This window comes from Myotis nattereri (assembly GCF_964212035.1).
Source record: "Myotis nattereri genome assembly, chromosome: X".
Lineage (NCBI taxonomy): Eukaryota > Metazoa > Chordata > Mammalia > Chiroptera > Vespertilionidae > Myotis > Myotis nattereri.
In genome coordinates, this window is record NC_138078.1 from 54,467,076 (window position 1) to 54,489,631 (window position 22,556).

General features: G+C 38.3%; 1 protein-coding gene across 1 annotated transcript in view; it reads right to left on the minus strand.

Moving 5' to 3' along the window:
• PHKA1 (phosphorylase kinase regulatory subunit alpha 1) overlaps positions 1 to 22,556 on the minus strand; it is a gene marked incomplete at its 3' end in the record, with an annotated part of 280,015 nt that overhangs the window by 126,233 nt on the left and 131,226 nt on the right. The window contains exon 14 of the mRNA XM_081081650.1: positions 19,282 to 19,416. Coding sequence (XP_080937776.1) covers positions 19,282 to 19,416 — 135 coding nt within the window. The remainder of the gene's footprint in view (positions 1 to 19,281; positions 19,417 to 22,556) is intronic.

Consider the following 22,556-nt stretch of genomic DNA (forward strand, 5'->3'; position numbering starts at 1 on the left):
TAGAATCTATTTGATAATTGATATCTGTGTTAAATATAATTAATTTTTTTGTCTTTCAAAAGGCAATTATTACATCAATACCTCTTACAATAAATAAATAGTTCATTCATTCACACACATTATTTCCCTTTTATAACATAGGATAACATTATACACATTGTTCTCAAGTATTTTTCCCCAAAATATATATTGAATATCCCTTCATGTCAGAATAAGTACTACTGTTTTTTTCTGGAACACATTTTTTCTAGGGGATTTTATTTTAAATTATTTTTTTATTGTTTAAAGCATTGGTCAGCAAACTCATTAGTCAACAGAGCCAAGTATCCACAGTTCAATGATTGAAATTTCTTTTGAGAGCCAAATTTGTTAAACTTAAACCATATAGGTAGGTACATTTATATTAACTTAATTAGGGTACTCCTAAGGCTTAGGAAGAGCCACACTCAAGGGGCCAAAGGTGGCTCGCAAGCCGCAGTTTGCCAACCACTGGAGTATTACAAATAGACCTCATGTCCAATAGTAGATGAAAAGATAAGCAATGTGATGCATACATACAATGAAACATTATTCAATCTTAAAAAGAATGAAATTTGGACAGATATACCATATGGATGACCCTTAAAGACCTTATGCTAAATGGAATAGATAAGTTACAAATGGACAAATATTGTATGGTTCCACAAATATAAGTTACCTGGAGTAAGCAAATTCATTGACCTTCCCCATGCTCTCACCCCCTCCCGGTGTCTTGTGTCCATTGGTTATGCTCATATGCATGCATACAAGTCCTTCGGTTGATCTCTTTTGTCCCTGCTTTATCCTAAGTGTGATGCTTATGAAATAGATCATATTTTTAATGTTGCTTAACTCTTTAGGAACAGAACCAGAGAGCTGTCAATGCCTTAGTCATATTCCAGGCTCCACTTTGTAAAGCACACATTTTACCTGAGATTAATATCACAACCAGGTTTATCCACTGCTCCTTACATTTTGTTTCTTTTTTATTATGATAAAATATACATAACAAAATTTACAATTTTAACGATTTTAATTGTTTAGTGGCATTAAGCACATTTGCAATGTTGTACAATTATTACTATCACCTATTTCCAGACTTTTTCATCTTCCCCAACTGAAACTGTGCCCACTAAACAGTAACTCTATACTCCCTTCCCCCCAGTCCCTGCCAACCACCATTCTTTCTGTCCCTATGAATTTGCTTACTCCAGGTAACTCATATTTGTGGAACCATACAATATTTGTCCATTTGTAACTTCTCTATTCCATTTAGCATAAGGTCTTTAAGGGTCATCCATATGGTATATCTGTCCAAATTTCATTCTTTTTAAGGTTGAATAATATTTCATTGTATGTATGCATCACATTGCTTATCTTTTCATCTACTATTGGACACGAGGTCTTTTTTTGGTGATTTCTTATAGTATAACTTGGGGCCCGTGCACGAAATTCGTGCACTGGGTGTGTGTGTGGGGGGGAGAGTGTCCCTCAGCCCAGCCTGCCCCCTCTCACATACTGGGAGCCCTCAGGCATTGACCCCCATCACCCTCCGATCGCCTGATCGGCCCCTTGCCCAGGCCTGACGCCTCCGCCAGAGGTGTCAGGCTTGGACAGGGGACCCCCATCTCCCCCCGATCACTGGCTCTGGCCCCCGCCCAGGCCTGAGGCCTCCGGCCCAGGAATCATGCCTGGGCAGGGGACCCCCAACTCCCTCTGATCGCTTGCTCCACCCCCCCGCCCAAGCCTGATGCCTCTGACCCAGGCTTCAGGCCTGGGCAAGGGGACCATCATATCCCCCCAGTCCCCGGCTCCGCCCCCCCCCTCCCCCAGGCCTGATGCCTCAGCCAGAGGAGTTGACCCTCATCACCCTCCGATCACCAATCACCGGATCGGCCCCTTGACCAGGCCTGAGGCCTCCGGCAGAGGTGTCAGGCCTGGGCAGGGGACCCCCCGCTCCCCGCGGTTGCAGGCTCCGCCCCTGCCCAGGCCTAACGCCTCTGGCCTAGGCGTCCGGCCCAGGCAGCGGGGACCTGCAGTGGCAACGGGGGGCGCCGCGATCGTGGGCTTCGCTTTAGGCCCAGGCAAGGGACCCCTAGCTCCTGGGACTGCCAGCTTCAACCGTGCCCAGCTCTCATCGCTGGCTCCACCCCTACTTCCTGCTATCACTGGCCAGGGCGGCAAAGGCGCCTGATTCTCCGATCATGGCTGGGGGGCAGGGCAAAGGCGGCCCCAGGGCCGCCTTTGCCCTGCCCCCCAGCTCTTAGATCCCCCCTGGGTTTCCGATCACTGTCAGTGGCAGGGGGCTTCTTCCTGCTTTCCCTTTCGCCTCCCTGCATTGTGCCTACATATGCAAATTAGCCACCATCTTGTTGGCAGTTAACTGCCAATCTTAGTTGGCAGTTAATTTGCATATGGCCCTGATTAGCCAATGAAAATGGTATCGCCGTACGCCAATTACCATTTTTCTCTTTTATTAGTGTAGATATACATGAAGTACATGAATATATTTTTTGCTATTTTTGTTATTTGTTTCAATTCTTTTGTTATTTTGTTTACAAGGCATCATTATTAGTGTTCACTGCTTTAAGCAGTCAGTGGTCTTTTATATATAGACTTTCCATTTCCCTTTGTTCCTTCCTGCATTCCTATGTTTCTGCCTGAGGTAATTTTTCTTCTTCCTAAAGAAATCCCTTTAGCATTTCTTTTAGTGTATTTATCTAGACAAATTTTTTGCCTTTGTGTGACTTTGATATTTTTAGTCAGTTTTGAAAAAATTTTGGTCATTATCTCTTTTTAAATAGTTTCTGTTTCATCTTATCCTCATGTTCTTAGACTCCAGAGCTTTTTATTATATGTTTCTTAATGCTCTTTTAATATTCCATCCTTTATTTTATGTGCTTTAATTTAGATATTTTCTACTGACTTACTTTTCAGTTCATTAATACTCTCTTCTGCTGTGTATCATATGCTATTAATCCCATCTATTACATTCCTAATTTTAGGTTTTGTATTTTTTTCATTTGGAGATTTGGTTTGATAATTTTTCATACATTCCAGGTTTCCAGTGAAATTCATCTTCTAAATTTATTTTTGGATATATTAACATAGTTTATAAAAATCCTGTCTAATATCTCAAAAAACGTGAACTGCCTGTATTTTTAATATATTTACATTTTAATTAATTTTTATTGTATTAAATATATATGTAAAGTAAAATTTACCATTTAAAATATATAGTTCAGTAGCACTAAGTACATTCACACTGTTCTGCAACCATAACCACCAACCATATCCAGTATGTTTTCATCATTCCCTAAGAGAAACTTCATATGTATTAAATAACTCTCTATTACCCTCTGGCAAAAAAACCCAAACCCTTTTATCCTTTAATGGCATTGAGATATATTTGACATGTAACTTTATGTATATTTAAGGTGTGTGAAATTTTTACCACAATAAGGTTAGTTAACACATCCTTCCCTTCACATAACTGCCATTTTGTTGCTGTTATGGTGAGAACATTAAGCTCTACTATCACAGCAACTTTCAAGCACACAATACAATGTTGTTAACTATAGTAACCATGCTGTACATTAGATCCCTGGGACTTATTCAGCCTATAATTTAAAGTTAGTACCCTTTGACCAACATTTCTCTATTTCCTCAACCCCTAATCCCTGGCAACCACCATTCTACTCTGTTTCTGTGAGCTTGATGTTTTTATATTCCACATATAAGTGATATCATGCAATATTTATCTTTCTCTATTTAACTTAAATGCTTCAATAAACATAAGAATGCAGTATTTCTTTGAAATAGTGACTTTATCTCCTTTGATACATATCCATAAGTGTGAATTGTTGGTTCCATTTTAAATATTTTGAGGAACCTCAACACTGTTTTCTGTAATGGCTATACCAAATTACAAACCCAGCAACAGTGCACAAGGATTCCCTTTTCTCCACATCCTTGCCAGCATTTGCTGTCCCTTGCTTTATATATAAAGTGACAGATGTCAGGTAATATCACATTGTGGTTTTGATTTGCATTTCCCTGATGATTAGTAATGTTGAGCACTTTTTCATGTACTTGTTGGCCTTTTGTATGTCTTTTTAGGAAAAATGTCTATTCAAGTCCTCTGCCCATTTTTTTTTCTTTTTTAAAATATATATTTTATTATTGGTAGTATTACAGACATCTCCCATTCCCCCCTTTCTGCCCCCCTACTCCCAGACCCTACCCCTCTCCCAGTCCTCTGCTCATTTTAAATCAAATTATCTGCATTTTATTATTGAGTTGATTGATTTCCTTATAGAGTTTGGATATTAACAAGTTATTTGATATATGCTTTAAAATATTTTCTTCCATTTTATTTCATAGGATATCTTTACTTTTTTATTATTTCTTTTGCAATATAGAATCTTTTTAGTTTGATGTAGCCCCAATTGTTAATTTTTGCTCTTGTTGCTTTTGCTTTTGGTGTCATATCCAGAAACTCATTGTTAAGACTGATGTCAAAAGCTTTTTCCTTATCATTTATTCTAGTAGTTTATGATTTTATTTAAATCCTTATTCCAGGCTGTGACCAGGTATCTCAGTGGGTCAGACTGTCATCCGAATACACCAAGGTTGTGGGTTAGATTCCACGTCAGGGCACATGCAAGAAACCACCAATGAACATATAAATAAGTGGAACAACAAACTGATGTCTGTCTGTCTGTCTGTCTGTCTTTCCCTCACCCCCCTCTCTAAAATCAATAAATAAAGAAATAAATCCTTAATCCATTTTGAGTTATTTTTTGTGTGAATGGTATAAGATGGAGGCCCAATGCACAAAATTCATGCAAGATAAGGCCTTCCCAAGGCTGCCAAATCGATGAAGAGAGCTTCCCTCTGGTACCCAGGACCCGAGCTTCCCTGTGGCTGCTGGCAGGTAGGCAGGACCCGACTTCCCTTTGACTGCCAGCAGGTCCCCGGGGACCGGGCTTCCCTCGCAGCCCCAGCTTCGTCCAGTAGGACAGAAGGACTTCTGGTCTAATTAGCATATAACACTTTTTAAAAAAATATCTTTATTGTTCAGATTATTACAGTTGTTCCTCTTCTTTCCCCCCATAACTCCCCCCCACCCGGTTCCCACTCCATCCTCTGCCCTTACCCACTCCCTGCACTGTCCTCATCCATAGGTGTAGGATTTTTGTCCAGTCTCTTCCCGAACCCCCACACCCCTTTCCCCCGCAGAATTGTCAGTCCACTCCCTTTCTATGCCCCTGATTCTATTATATTCAACAGTTTATTCTGTTCATCAGATTTTTTATTCACTTGATTTTTAGATTCACTTGTTGATAGATGTGTATTTGTTGTTCATAATGTGTATCTTTACCTTTTTCTTCTTTTTCCTCTTCTTAAAGAATACCTTTCAGCATTTCATATAATACTGATTTGGTGCTGATGAACTCCTTTAGCTTTTTCTTATCAGTGAAGCTCTTTATCTGACCTTCAATTCTGAATGATAGCTTTGCTGGGTAGAGTAATCTTGGTTGAAGGTTCTTGTTATTCGTCACTTTGAAAATTTCTTGCTACTCCCTTCTGGCCTGCATAATTTCTGTTGAGAAATCAGCTGACAATCGTATGGGTACTCCCTTGTAGGTAACTAACTGTTTTTCTCTTGCTGCTTTTAAGATTCTCTGTCTTTTGCTCTTGGCATTTTAATTATGATGTGTCTTGGTGTGGTCCTCTTTGGATTCCTTTTGTTTGGGGTTCTCTGCGCTTCCTGGACTTGTAAGTCTCTTTCTTTCACCAGGTAGGGGAAGTTTTCTGTCATTATTTCTTCAAATAGGTTTTCAATATCTTGCTCTCTCTCTTCTTCTGCACCCCCATAATTCAGATGTTGGTAAGCTTGAAGTTATCCCAGAGGCTCCTTACACTATCTTCATATTTTTGGATTTTTATTTCTTTTTGCTTTCCCGGTTGGGTGTTTTTTACTTCTTCGTACTTCAAATCTTTGACTTGATTCTTGCGATCCTCTAGTCTGCTGTTGGATCTCTGTATAATATTCTTTATTTCAGTCAGTGTATGCTTAATTTCTAGTTGGTCCTTTTTTATATCCTCGAGGGTCTCACTAGACTTATTGAGGGTCTTACTAACTTTATCGGTGGTCTCACTAGACTTACTGAGGGTCTTACTAAATTTATCGGCAGTTTCTAGAAAAATCTTAAAAGTGTGGTTTTGAACTCTATATCCAGTAGTTTGCTTTCCTCCATTTCTGTCATTTGTGTCCTTTTTCTTTGTCTCCGCATTTTTTATGCTTCCCTGTGTTGATAAAGTGGTTTTCTGTGCTGAGTGTCCTCTAGGGCCCAGTAGCTCAGCCTCCCCAATTACCTGACGTGGAAACCCTTGGTGCACCCCTTTGTGGGCTGTGTGCACAGTCTTGTTGTAGTTAAGCCTTGATTGTAGTTGGTATCACTGGGAGGAATTGACCTCCGGGCCAATTGGCTGTGAAATTCAGCTGTGTCTACGGTGGGAGAACTTCTGTGCTGGAGACAACCTTATGGGGCAAGACTTGTTTCAGTGGGGCTTTGGTTCTCACTGAGTCTGCCCCCTAAGTGTGTCCCTTATGGATATGAGGGGTTGAAATCTGGATGGTCCCACTCTGACCACTGGGAACACTGGCTCTTGAATCTCTAAGGAGGTGCTAATTTAGCCTCTTCCTGAGGCTACCTGGCAGGAGCTATGGAGAGAGCTGCAGATTCGTCTTCTTTGTTTGGGATTTGGAGGTGCCCAGATGAGGCCCAGCTGTGAAACAATGCAAGCTGCTGTGGGGCCTTGGACCTTCTTTTGGATGATCTGGGTCTCTCTGACACAGCTGCAGTTTGTTAGGTAATTTTAGATTGCAAAGGGCCAGGTCATTCATATGCAAAAGCCTCTGTGCACAGCTTGGATGGAGTGTGGTCTCAGGGAATCAACAGGGCAGAGCAAACAGCTATGGCTGATCCTTAGCCCTGCCCTAAGAGGTCCCAGTCTCAGTGGCCCACGGTAATCGCTGCAAGCACCTCTGAGAGAAAGCCACCCTCGAGTTCTGCCTGCTGCCAGACAGTCCAGTTTCTCCCCATATGAGTCTGGGTCCCCAGAGACTCGCCCAGAACTGGAGTCAGGGCCGTTGGGAGCTTGTGTCTCCCTCCTGGTTGAAAAAGACAATCGCATCCTCAGTTGCCAGCCCTTTCCGCCAGCCTCTGTACCTCTGCACTTTACATCTGCACCTCCTCTGAGTCTCAGTGTGCTTTTCTCTTTCCTTCTAGTTGTAGAATTTCCACTCAGCCGGCCTTCCTGTGGTTCTGGATGATGTCCGTTTTGTCTTTTAGTTGTATTTTTGAAGTGGTTGTGCGAGGCAGCAATTTCAGGTGTTTACCTATGCCACCATCTTGGTTTCCTCTACACTTTTATTATTATAGATTTTAAGATCATTTTTTCTATTTTTGTGAAAAATGCTATTGATAGGGATTGCATTGAATTTATAGATGGTTTTTAAAAAAATGTTTTTATTGATTTTTAGAGAGAGAGAGAGAGATGAGGGAGATCAGTTGCCTCCCATATGCACACAACCCACCCTGAGTATTTGTCCTGACCAGAAATTGAACCTGGCAATCTTTCGGTGCACCATTGATGCTCAGCCAACTAAGCTACACCAGCCAAGGCTGAATTTATAGATGGTTTTAAGGGGAATTTTTTGTTGTTGAGTTGTGGGAGTTCTCTATATATGCTGGATATTAATACTTTATCAGGTGTATGGTTTGCAAATATTTGCTCTCATTCTGTGGTTTGCCTTTTCATTCTGTTGATGGTGTCTATCATATAACTTTAATTTTCATGAAATTCAATTTAATTAAATTTTTTTTTGTTACCTGTGCTTTGGGTTTATATCCAAGAAATCATCACCAAATCCAATGTTATGAATGTTTCCCCCTTTACTCTATTCTAAGAATTTTATAACTTTAGCTTTTAGGTTTAGGTCTTCGATGTTTTTTGAGTTAAATTTTGTATATGGTGTAAAGTAAGTTTCCAACTTCACTATTTTGCATGTGGATATCCTGTTTACCCAGCAACATGTCTTAAGAAGATTATCCTTTCCCCATTAAATGGGCTTGGCACTTATGTCAAAAGCCACTTAATCATATCGGCAAAGGTGCGTCTCTGAGATTTCCATTCTATTCCATTTTTCTACATATATGTCTATATACAAATACCATATTAATTTGATTACTGTAGCTTTATAGTAAGTTATGAAATCAGAAAATGTGGATTTTGCAGCTTTGTTTTTTATTTTTTAAGATTGTTTTGGGGATTCTTCAAGATTCCATATGAATTTCAGGATTAATTATTTTTCTTTCTTTTAAGTATGTCATTAGGTTTTTGATAGGGGTGACATTGTACCCGTCAATCATCTTGGATGTTTTGACATCTTAACAGTATTGGCTTCCAATCTATGAACATTATGTCTTTCCATTTATTTGTGTCTTTTTTCAGTTTTTTTTATCAACATTTTGTAATTTTCCGTGTACAAATCTTTCACCTCCTTGGTTAAGTTTATTTCAAAGTATTTTATTATTGATATAATTGTAAATAAAACTGTTTTCTTAATTTCTTTTTTGGATTGATTATTGTTAGTGTATACAAATATAAATGATTTTTGTGTGTTGATTTTGTATACTATAACTTTGATGAATTTGTTTATTCTTATTTTTTTAGTTGATTCTTCAGGGTTTTTTACATGTAAGATCATGTAATTTGTAAACAATTTTACTTCTTCCTTTTTAATTTGGGTGCATTTTATTTCTTTTCCTTGCCTAATTGCTCTGACTGGAAAGCCTAATACTATGCTGAATACAAGTCTATGAGTCTGTTTTGATTGCATTTTTAATTTTGGCTTTTGTTTATTCTGTTTCCTATCGTGTCATATTATATATTTTCAATGCTGAACACATGGTTTAAAGAATTGTAGAGGCCCTGGATATTATTTCCCTCCAGAGGCAATTCAGTGTATTTTGGCAGGCAGGTACACTACAAGCAGATCACCTTAGACCAATCACAGATTGAGAAGATTGTGTTTTAGGCTTTCTGTTTCAGGCTTTATGAGAACTGGTCTATTTCTGATTTGCCTTTGCTTTTAGGGTGTAGCCCATCTTTCAGAGATTCAACTGAAAGCCCAGGGTATTTATCACAATCCCTTCCACATTGAAAGGTCCTGAAACAGATTTTTTCTTCCTAGCAGAGAGACTTTATATTTGGTTTCTTGGCCTCCTCAGCCCATGCAAGCACAGCCTAAGAATCAGCAAATGCCTCAAAGGAAAACTGCACAGAGAATAGTGAGGTTACTTCTCTGAGGTCCTCTTCTCTCCTGGATTTTGGATTCTCAAGTCCTGGCTGTCTTAATTACTTTCTGATGCCACATTTGCCTTTATATTTATTTTTTAAAATATATATTTTATTGATTTTTTACAGAGAAGAAAGGAGAGGGAGAGGGATAGAGAGTTAGAAACATCGGTGAGAGAGAAACATCTATCAGCTGCCTCCTGCACACCTCCTACCGGGAATGTGTCCACAACCAAGGTACATGCCCTTGACCAGAATCAAACCCAGGACCCTTTAGTCCACAGGCCAACGCTCTATCCACTGAGACAAACCAGTTAGGGCTGCCTTTATTTTTAAAATCTAGCCATTGTAGTTGTTCTGAGTATGAAGACAAGTTATTTTATCATAGCTGGAAGCTGAAAATCTACCTTATTTTTTTTAAACTGTGGCACAATATGTCATAATTTAATCATTCTTATCCATACACTAGAGGCACGATGCACGAAATTTGTGCAAGAGTAGGCCTTTGTTCCCCCGGTGCCAGCACCAGCTTCCATCTGGCACCAGGGACCCAGGCTTCCCTCTGGCCCTGTCTTTGTCCAGAATGATGTCTGGTCTAATTAGCATATTACCCTTTTATTATTATAGATATTAGGTTGCTTCTAATTATTGTTTTGCCATTACAAATTATGTTGTAATGAACATCTCTGTACATATCCTTGAGTACTGGCATATGTGTTATATAGGATAGAGTCCAGAAGTAAGGTTGTTGGTTAAAGGTATGCAAATTAAATGTTTTATAGGAAATGCTAAATTGCCTCTGATTTACACTACTACTGGGATTGCCAAGAGTGTCCATTTCTCCACCTATTAAACAACATGGATATTATCAATCTTAGCTTTTGTAGAATTGATAGACAAAAGTTTGTATTTCATAGTTGCTTTGCCTTACATTTCCCTAATCATTGGTGAAGCTGAAGCTATGGTAAGTTAAAAAGTGTAGTATGAGAAGAGAAGAAACTATGATCAACAGCACTATGAAGTAAGAACAGAAACATACACACACATAAATAGTGAGTCTATATGTGTATACTAAATGATAAAGGTGGCATTTCAAAACAAGGTTTATATGAACTATTCAGTCAACTGTGCTGAAAAGACTAGCTAATTATTTGGCAAACAAGCTACAATTCTTACCTCATAAGATAAACTAAAATTAAAATTCTAGATTAAGAGTTAAATGTAAAATTGTAACCATAGAGGAAAAAAATGCAGTGAATATGTATCTGATCTAAGAATGGGGTCTATCTCTCTAATCATAATAGCAAAAAAAGAAACCAAAAAGGCAAAACTTTTACTACATAAAAATATAAAAATTCTATATATAAAAATCAAATATAAAATTAAAGGGAAATAATAAAAATAGCAAAAGATTGCAATAATATGTGGAAGACAAAGTGTTAGCATCCCCAGTATATAAAAAACTTTATATAAACTAATAATAAACTGACAATTTTCCAGTAGAAAAATGGTAAAAGAATATAAGTAGATAACTTGCAAAATAATTAGAAAGGGGGCTACTTAATTTATGAAAACAAATCTGTCATCCATATGTCAAAAAACTGAAGTATGGTAATACAGATATTAAAATAGCATTGTAGGAGGCAATTTAAGAAGATGCAATAGGGTCTATCATATATCATTATGTTGCAAAAAACGGATTATAAAGAGTGCTATTTCTGACACAATTTTTCTAAAAACAAGTGTGTATTTATTTTATAAAGATTTACTAGAGGCCTGGTACACAAAACTCACGCACGAGTATGGTCCCTAGGCCTGGCAGGTGATCGAAGTGCGAGCACCTAGCGTGGAAGGGCAGGCCCGAGCTGACCTCTTGGCTCTGGGCAGCACCTGGGCCCCTAGGCCCCCATGTGCCCCCCTCCGCCTGAGTCATAGGGCCCCGGCCCAGCTCCCTCAGCTCTTGGGAGCCAGGTGGAGGCCCCGCCCCCCACTGCAGCTGCTGGTTGCCATTTTCAGGGCAATGAGTGGGTGACTGGGCTCCGCCTGGTTCCCTCAGTGCCTGTGAGCTGGGCAGTGTCCCCACCCCCCACTGCTGCTGCTGGTCGCTGTCTGCGGAGCAATTGGGGTGGATTATCGGGCCCCACTCACACCTGCCTTGGCCTGGCACTGCCCGCTCACCTGCTCCACCATCGCACCACAGTCCCACTCTCATTGGGGCCCATCAGGGCCGGCAGCACCTCCACTGCCGCCCACTGCAAGCATCACGTTGCAGATGCCCACCATGGTCCATGCCACCCCCTGGTGGTCAGCGCACATCATAGCAAGTGGTTGAACTCCCAGTCGAAGGGACAATTTGCATATTAGACTTTTATTATATAGGATTGGAAGCAAAAGCCCCAAAAGAAAAGCAGCGGCTTCCTGTGAGTGGTAGAATTATAGGTGATTTTTATCCCCTCCCTTTGTGCTTTTCTCTATTTTCCAGTTCCCTGCAGTCACAATGTACATTTCAATTTATAGTCTGATAACTTACTATTTATGAAAACTAGAGAGAACAAGAATAACATATCTATTCAAATAAAATGAGGAGATAAATTCAACAAGTCCTGAAGAAAGATATAGCTAATAAAATGGGTATATTTGATGTTTAAAAATTTGCAAAGGCAAGAAAATTATATCTAAAAAAGTTATAGGACATACATTATAACCCTCATTGATAAAACCTTACCATAAAATATACTTAAAATTGATAAATATATATGAAAATGTGAAGATCCTGCTAGATATGCAAGTAATAGGAGACACAATTTCAAAAAACAGTAAAATAAAACTGAAAAAATACATACTCTCACTGGGAATTAAAGAAAAGAAATGAAAATAATAGGTATATTAAAATGATTAACCCAACAACAATTTTAAAAAACAATGTTGCATGAGTAGTAAAATTTTTAAAGGTATATTTCATAATTATTGATGTCATTAAAAATGGGTTGGTCTTTTTATTTATTTTATTTTATTTTTATATTTTATTGATTTTTTATAGAGAGGAAGGGAGAGGGACAGAGAGCTAAAAACATCGATGCGAGAGAAACATCGATTAGCTGCCTCCTGCATACTCCCCACTGGGGATGTGCCCACAACCAAGGCACATGCCCTTGACCGAAATCGAACCTGGGACCCTTGAGTCTGCAGGCCGACACTCTATCCACTGAGCCAAACCGGTTAGGGCTGGGTTGGTCTTTTTAAAGTATAATCTGGCAACAGGAAAAATCAGCTACAAAGTTGAACTCTTATCTAGAATTTCCTTTCTGAGAATATACTCCAAGGAAAGAGGTGTAATTTTTAGAGATAAAAATTTTGGAAACAATTCAAGTACCCAATAATAAGGGAACAATTACCTTAATTTATGGAATAATACATAGCTCTTTCAATATGTGAAAATATTTACATGAGAAATAAGTGAAAAAACACACAAGTTAATATGTACACATTAAATATAATCATTTAAATGTATGTATGTGAACTAACAGATTAAAAAGAATTAGCACTATATAAAGATCTGAGTTTCTAAATTTATAAAGTTCTTAAGTTCCCAAAATTGATTAACTTCATAACTTAAAAAAATAGACATTATGGAACTGAAATATATGAAATAATGAGTGTTTGAGGTGAAGCAGAGAATCCAATTTAGATAACACATATAAATGAACATATCTGATGGAAAAATAACTCTTTTTTCTTAGTGGAATTATAGCTTCATTCAATGTGTGCTTAAAGCAATTTTGTTATTGTGAAATTGTTGCAATAATAGAATTTTGAAGAGTCACTCATTTGATGTCATCAAATCATGCCTTTCTTGACTTTCCCAGGAAAATCTATCCTGTTCCTCCTAATTTTGTATATAACACCATTGTTACAGGATTTATAAAATTGTACTATAATTATTTGATTATATGCCTATGCCTCTTACAGCATCTAGCCCTGTGCTTGGTACATAATAAGTGAGCAATAGATCCTTATGAAAGAATGAATGAAGTGAACGAAGGACTATATTTGAAAAATGAATGTAGTTTGCTACTTGAGGCCCTGAAATGTTTGATCAATAAACTCAAGACCCATCAGTCCTTATTTCTTTTGACTAGGAAATAATAACTTAGTAAAATGCCCTAAAACTGAGTGTAGACTTTGAAAAAATAATCAGTAAGGAGTTTGTTTCTGTTTGTTGGAGGGATCCAATGTGATGCGGGTAGATTCCATAAATAATGGCCCAGAGCTTGAAAGCTACCTATACCCTAGTAAGATTATTTTGAGCTTAGAAGAATGGATGTGAAAATCCAAGGGTAAAATTAGCCTATTCACTTCTGTGAGAGAATCAGGTCAAAGGTACCAATAGGACTTGCATGAATCCCAAACTATAGAGATTCCTCTGAGGGGCAAAGAAGGCAACTACAAGATCAACTAATACTCAGGGAGTAAGAATTGGCCTACATAGAGAAATATCTTCCTTGTGTCAAGGGTTTAGTACTAATGGATTGGTATCTGGAGACTAGGAGCATATTGTAGTCTGAGCCTGGAAAGAACGGTCAAAGAAAATTTTAAAAATACCATAACAGGAAGCAGGTTCTGGGAAGGACTTAGGTACCCATCCCACCTAGTTAAGTGTCAACCCAAATCAATATCAGAAGTTTCAGAGTCTTGACTTGGCATTTACCTCAGGGTTGAGTAAGGGTAGGGAACTGGGTGCTCAGAATTTTATAATATTCAAGCTAATTTGTGGCCAGATTATAGAGGCTAATTAGGATCTGAGACCTATATTCAAGAAACTTACTAATTTCTATTTTAGTTTTCCAGTTTTTAGTAAAGTTTCTTTGGAAGATTCTAACCTTGCACTTCAATAACAAAGAAAAGGTATTTTCTACATTACAACTAGGATGGAAGGTGGGGGGGAATCTGTATACTATTAAAGTCAGATGAATGTTAATAGCTCTGGGAGTTCAGGTCTTGCTGGCATAAAATATGTGTGCATAGGAGTTAGACTCTGACTGTTGGTCCTTCCCTCCTTGGTTGATTTCCTCTCAATTTTGATCTATATTACTGCCATAGTAATTGAATGTTTGGAGTAGGTATTTGTAAAAAGGGAAGGAAGCTGGTTTTGAGCTGGACAGGATTTGGCTTGGCTATAATTACAAACAGACAATTATTGGTTAAGAAAACAAGTACACACACAAACACATATATACACAAAATAGTCTTTGGGTTGGTAAGTGGCAATCCACTATCTAAAATACAATCTTTACTTACGCATTTACTCCTTTGTGGCTTGATTTAAGATTGTATTAATTTGCCATTGGTGCTAAAACAAATTAGTGGCTTAAAACAACATACTTTTATACTCATAGTTCTGAAGGTCAGAAGTCCAAAATGAGCCTATGAGGCTATTATGAGTAAAAATCAAAATCAAGGTGTCAGTAGAGCTGGTTCCTTTTGGAGGCTCCAGGGGAAAATTCCTTCTTGCCTCTTCCAACTTCTAGAACAAGCATGTCAAACTCGCGGCCCATAGGCCGCATGCGGCCCACAACGAATATTTTTGCGGCCCAGCCAATTTTATGTAAGAAACGTTTTAACAAAAATTTCCTAACTTAATTTTTATAATATCCTGTTATACATAATTATTAATATTGAACTACAACGTTCGTTAATAACTGATTACTATAATCATGTTACGTTCATTTCCCTTATGTGCCTTATGTGCAGGTGCACCATTTCTCTCCACTAATATTTTAGCAGCCGATTGCCACATCATTAGTCTTGGACTGACTTGTTTGGTGTGTGTAACAGGAAATATTTCACTTTCAGAGAACAAGAAAAATAGTTTCACTTGCGTTATGCTTATTAATTTGTGCAGTTATTCAGTGTCTGGTAAGTTAATGTTAAAGAAAAAACTATTAGTTTTAATTAAAATGTTCTATTGTTTTATGTGAATGACTACTCATTTATTTCAGCCCTTTGTATTCAGTATGTTTCCATCGAAATAAACCTACATTTCTATGAAAATTGAAGCTTTTGTTTTAAACATTGTTTATTTGGCCCGTGTTAGCCTTTGAGTTTGACATGCTAGTTCTAGCAGTGGTCGGCAAACTCATTAGTCAACAGAGCCAAATATCAATAGTACAACGATTGAAATTTCTTTTGAGAGCCAGATTTTTTAAATTTAAAAACTATATAGGAAGGTACATTGTTATTAACTTAATTAGGGTACTCCTAAGGCTTAGGAAGAGCCACACTCAAGGGGCCAAAGAGCCGCATGTGTCTCGTGAGCCCCAGTTTGCCAACCACGGTATCTAGAGGATAAGGCAAGTGGTCTTAACACTCCAAGCTCTTGCTTCTGTCATCACATCACTTACTTCTACACACTGATCTCCCTTTGGCTTCCTCTTATAAGGATACCTGTGATTACATTTAGGAGAATCCAGAATAGTATTTTCCATCTTAGTCTTCTTAATATAGCTACACCTGCAAAGTCCCTTTTGCCATGTAAGATATGGTTCACAGGTTTAAGGAATTAGGGCTTAGATATCCTTAGGGGGGCCTTCCACAGCCTACCAGTTTTCCACTTGCCCCTAAGGATTCACATCCCTCCCACATGCAAAGTGTATTAACTGCATCCCAATATTCCCTAAACCAGGGGTCCTCAAACTTTTAAACAGGGGGCCAGTTCACTGTCCCTCAGACCGTTGGAGGGCCGGACTATAGTTTTAAAAAAACTATGAACAAATTCCTATGCACACTGCACATATCTTATTTTGAAGTAAAAAAACAAAATGGGAACAAATACAATATTTATATTTGCATGTGGCTCGCGGGCCGTAGTTTGAGGACCCCTGCCCTAAACTCTCAACACTTTACAGCATCAAGCCAAGTCCAAAATTTCTTCTAAATATAATTAGCCCAAAAGTCTCGAATCTCATCATCTAAATCAGGTATAGGTGAAAATCTGGGTATGCTCCACACTGAGGCAAAATTCTTTTCCATCTGTGGACCATTGAAACTAGAAAACATATCATCTGCATTCAAAATATGAGCAGAGACACTCCTGTAAATTGTTTATATAAGTTATAAACATTTTCATTTTGAAAAAGAGAAAATGGAAGGAAGAAAGGAATCAGGGCCCCATGTAATTGTGAAAACTGATGGGCAAACTCCATTAGGTTTCCAGGAATTGTAGTAATTTTCTGTGGCTTGAGGCTCTGCCCTCTGGGCCCAAGGCACCTCCCTTGAAATCATCCTTTCTTTTTCTTGAAGGGGTAGCACTTGTTTGAAGCTGGGTAGTTTTATCAGCCTGCTTCCTGACTGTAGAATTTTAGTTGTCTGACACCCTTTTTTCAACTTGTCCTCCCTCTGTTCCTTTCGGTCCAAGTTGGCAGTGTTTCTGCTGGTATAACATTCTTAAAAACCTGTAGGTCTTACAGGTACATCATGAGGGTTCAAGCCATTAGACAAGAGGGTCCTCCACAAGATCTTTCCTAAATAATCCCATCTCTATTCCTAGGAGGATTCTGCTGAGATGGTTGAGAGGATCTATCAGTCATAGGCCCAATCTCTTCAAAAAGCCCTCTGTGCCCAGTTGGCATGGCTCTGTGGTTGAGTGCTGACCTACGAACTAGGAGGTCACTGTTTGTTCGATTCCTGGTCAGAGCATATGCCCAGGTTGTGGACTAGATCCCCTGTGGGGCGTGCAGGAGGCAGCTGATCAATGATTGTCTCTCATCATTAATGTTTCTATCTCTCTTTCCCTCTCCTTTCCTCTCTGAAAAGCCCTCTGTGTTAATGAATATTCTGATCTTTTGATCTTTCCAAAACCTTAGCAAAAGGTTGACCATTTTTCTAGAGCATGTTTTCCTGACAGAAATCTAATTTTATCAACTTTTCCAATGTAGATAGGCTTAGAATGTCATGAAGTCCTGGTTTTAGTTTTTTCCTTTATTGTTCTTCCCTCAATTTATCTTTCCTCTCACATTATACTATAAACAGCCAAAAAAAAAAAAAATCAGACCATGATTTCAACACTTTGCTTGAAAATCACCTCAGTTTAATATCCAAATTTATGATTTATAGCTCTGTTTTCCACAAAACTATATGCCATCGTTCAGCTAAGATTTCTGTAACTATAAAACAAAGATCCTTTTCTTTAATTTTCCAATAACATGTTCCTCATTTCCTTTTGTTCCCTTACCATCAATGCCTTTATAACAGTTTGTTAAAGGTAATCTAGACTTTTTTGTTATGTGACCCAAAATTCTTCCTGCCTCTACCCATTACCTGACTCTAAAGCCACTTCTACCCTTTCAGATATTCATTACAGCATCACCCCACTTCTTAGAACCAAAGTCTGTATCACTTTCCTATTTTTGTTGTAACAAATTACCACAAACTTAGAGGCTTAAAACAACATATATTTATTCTCTTACACTTCTGGAGGTCTGAAGGTCAAATGAGTTTACAGGACTGAAATAAAATCAAGGTGTCAGCAGGATTGGTTTCTCCTGGAAGCTCCAGAGCAGAATCTGTTCCTTGCCAATTCCAACCTCAAGAGGCTATGGGCAATCCTTGGAAATCTTTGGCTCAAAGTTAAATCACTCTGATCTCATTTCTGTTTTCTCATCTCCCTCTGCCTTCCTTTTATAAGGACACTTATGATTACATTTAAGGTCCACCTGGATAAGACAGGCTAATACTCCTCATCTAAAGCCCCTTAATTTAATAATACGTGCAAAGTCTCTTTTGCCATATATCATATAAGGTAATCTACACAGGTTCTAAGAACTAGGACGTGGGTATCTTTGAGGGCCGTTATTCAGCCTTCCACAAGGTAGTTTAAAAATTCTCTATGTAATTTTTTAGTTAATAGTGTAATTTGTTTAATGTGAAATCTGTAATAAGTTGTATAAACTTGTAATTTGCAGTAATTTGTTTAATGTGTCCATCACTAAGTTTAATATAGAAATCAAATAAAAATAAGTACTAATTAAAAATAAGTATTATATTAAGAAATAGAATTTTTTCAACAGCATGAATGGACCTGGAGAGCATTATCCTAAATGAAATAAGTCAGTCAGAGAAGGATAAATATCACATGATCTCACTCATTTGAGGAATATAATGAACATTATAAACTGATTAACAAAAATAGATACGGAGACAAAGAAGCATCGAACAGACTGTCAAACATCAGTGGGAAGGCAGGGGGTGGGGGGAGGGGTAAGAGATCAACCAAATGACTTGTATGCATGCATATAAGCATAACCAATGGACACAGACACTGGGAAGGCGGTGAGGGCATGTGCGGGAGCGTGGTGGGTGGGTTTGGGGCTGGCAGAGGGGGAGGTCAAGGGGGGAAAAGAAGACATGTAATACTATATGTAATACTTTAAACAATAAAATAAAACTTAAAAAATAAAATATACTTTGGGGGGAAAAAAGAAATAGAATTTTTAAAATATTGTCAACCAATTCATTACATGACAAAGTATAAAAGACGTAAACACAAGTTCTTTGGCTACTACTCCATGTAAGTTAGCATGTATTCAAAACAGAAATATAGGTCCCAAGAAAGGAGAGAACATGTTAGTTAAGCACACACTTGGAATGATGATGCAATATTGCCTAGTAACAGTCACGCCATATATACCAAAGAGTTCAGAAAACACAGCTAAAATGATCAAGTCTGCTCAGTATATATATATATAGTTAGAAACTTAGGTTCCAGAGACTCAAAATTCCTTCTAATATGCAGTTTATAAATCAATATGAGATAAAGAAAAAAAGAAAAAAAATGAAAGAATCCCTAGGTTGTATCAAATAATGCTGTGATTCTAGCAGACTGTTCAATCTCCTTACCTAGGCTGGAATAAATGTGGCTGAGAATACGAGCTGGTTGTACTCTGAAGGGGTACACCTCACCAATGGTCTCCACATCAATTCCCTTGTCCTTTAAAATGGCCTTAATTTCTTCTGTCTCAGCTAGAATGGAAACTGTAAGAAAGAAAAAAGAGATCAACAGAAAATTTTTATCAGTAAGAATTTAAAATCTCTCAAGCCAGATAAGTTTTTTGAAGGGGAGAGAAAGGAAAGTTGAGGAAATTAGTAATTATTGGGGAACCCTGATGAAATAATTATCATGTTAGGTACATAATGCTTATTATCTAAATGGCAAAGGAAAAAAAGATTTCATGACCACAGTATCATATTCTGGTTTTTGGTCAAGTATTTGGTCAAGTGTTCCTAGAGAATGCCACACTCTCGTTATATCTGTGATTCCATGTTTAAACAGAAAAAATTCCAACATGTGATATGTTATAGCTTTGGTGAAAGTTAATTCCTTAAGACTCTCTCATATCCATACCCTTAAGACCAGGGCTAGGATTACAAGGGTAATAAAGAATACACTAATAAGAATTGCTCTATAGCTAGAGAATGGTAGAAGGCAAGGTAAATTGGGAATAAAGAATTGAGGTATGATAGTTGAAATTGTGTGTGGTTATTTTTTTTTGCAGGGGGGCGGTGAGTAGGGATAAATACTTTTCTAGACTCAGAGCCTGCCAAGCCTGGACAGCTCTATTTTGTTCCTCTTACATTCATGCCTCTGATGTAGTCACTGTACTTACAGAGGAGACCAGGCCAGCTCCCTGGCTCTTCTGTTTACTCTCCCTCTATGAGACAGATATTTGACACTAAGTACCAGGAACAAACATGCACCTGATTCCTGTTCCTCTAATGATGGTATATGTGTTGAATTGGGTTAAGGGGAAAATGAAGGTATCACTTAGTTTATTCCAGCTTACTAGTATTCTTTATGTTTTGTTTTGTGTGTGTGTGGGTTTTCTTTTTGTATTTTTTTTTTTTAGCAAAAGCCTAGTTAACAAAGTTGCTGGAGGCAAAGACCAACAGTAGTTAGCATAATAAATGCAAGAAGTTTGTCAGAAGGCTGATGGACTTTGATATTCAGCAGGGCTGAAAACCTGCATATTATTATCTGCTGCTGGCTGAATAGCTGAAGGCAATTCTCCTAACCTGATAATCCTCTATTGTTCACCAAACCTTACCATTGATGTCTGTTTGCTTTGCTAAAGGGCAAATGTGTATTGAAGTAAATAAAAAGTTGGGGGTCTGGACATTCGGGGAGCCCATTCCACTAGAAAAGGGTTTCTGCCTGGTCCCCCATGCCTTCCAAATTTGTCTAATGTATTCATTTATGTGTCAGCCCCTTCTCCTGATTCCTGAACCCTTGCTGCAAAAGACTGTGGCACTTATGGCACCTTAACAAGGGACATCTGGAGAAGAAGATTATGAGTGAGATCATGTGATATTTATCTTTCTCTGGCTGACTTATTTCACTTAGCATAATGCTCTCCAGCTCCATCCATGCTGTTGCAAATGGTAGGAGTTCCTTCCTTTTTACTGTGGCATAGTATTCTATTGCATAGATGTGCCAAAGGTTTTTTTTTTTTCTGCTTAAAGTAATACAAAGGGTATTACATATGTGTCCATTTTATCCCCCCACCCTAGACAGTCCCCTAGCCTCCCCTATCCCCCAATGTCTTATGTCCACTGGTTATGCTTATATGCATGCATACAAGTCCTTTAGTTGATCTCTTACCCCCCTACCTCCTGCCCACCAACCCTCCCCGGCCTTCCCGCTGCAGTTTGACAATCTGTTCAGGCAGCTCTGCCTCTGTATCTATTATTGTTCAAAAGTTTATAATGGTCTCTATTATCCATGAATGAGTGAGATCATGTGGTATTTTTCCTTCATTGACTGGCTTCTTTCACTTAGCATAATGCTCTCCAGTTCCATCCATGACGTTGCAAATGGTAAGAGTTCCTTCCTTTTTAGAGCAGCATAGTATTCCATCGTGTAGATGTACCACGGTTTTCTAATCCATTCATCTACTGATGGGCACTTAGGCTGTTTCCAGATCTTAGCTATGGTGAATTGTGCTGCTATGAACATAGGTGTGCATATATCCTTTCTGATTGGTGTTTCTGGTTTCTTGGGATATATTCCTAGGAGTGGGATCACAGGGTCAAATGGGAGTTCCATTTTCAGTTTTTTAAGGAAACTCCATACTGTCTTCCATAGTGGCTGCACCAGTCTGCATTCCCACCAGCAGTGCACAAGTGTTCCTTTTTCTCCACATCCTCTCCAGCACTTGTCGTTTGTTGATTTGTTGATGATAGCCAGTCTGACAGGTGTGAGATGGTACCTCATTGTTGTTTTGATTTGCATCTCTCGGATGATTAGTGACTTTGAGCATGTTTTCATATGTCTCTTGGCTTTGTGAATGTCCTCTTTTGAAAGGTGTCTATTTAGGTCCTTTGCCCATTTTTTGATTGGATTGTTTATCTTCCTTATGTTGAGTTGGATGAGTTCCCTATAAATTTTGGAGATTAGGCCCTTATCAGATATGACATTGGCAAATATGTTTTCCCACACAGTGGGTTTTCTCGTTGTTTTGTTGATGGTTTCTTTTGCTGTGCAGAAGCTTTTTATTTTGATGTAGTCCCATTTGTTCATTTTCTCTTTAGTTTCAAGTGCCCTAGGAGCTGTATCAGTGAAGAAATTGCTTCAGCATATGTCTGAGATTTTGTTGCCTTTGGATTCTTCTAGAATTTTTATGGTTTCCTGTCGTACATTTAAGTCCTTTATCCATTTTGAGTTTATTTTTGTGTATGGTGTAAGTTGGTGGTCTAGTTTCATTTTCTTGCATATATCTGTCCAATTTTCCCAACACCATTTATTGAAGAGACTATCTTGGCTCCATTGTATGGTCTTGCCTCCTCTGTCAAATATTAATTGAGCATATTGGTTCGGGCCAGATGTGCCAAAGTTTTTTAATCCAATCATCTGCTGATGGGCATGTAGAGTGATTCCAAATCGTAGCTATTGTAAATTGTGTTGCTATGAACATACAGATATATATATATATATATATATCTGATTGGTGTTTCTAGTTTCTTGGGATATATTCCTAGAAGTGGGATCACTGGGTCAAATGGAAGTTCCATTTTTAGTTTTTTTGAGCAAACTCCAAAATGTTCTCACAGTGGCTGCACCAGTCTGCATTCCCACCAGCAGTGCATGAGGGTTCCTTTTTCTCTGCTTCCTCGCCAGC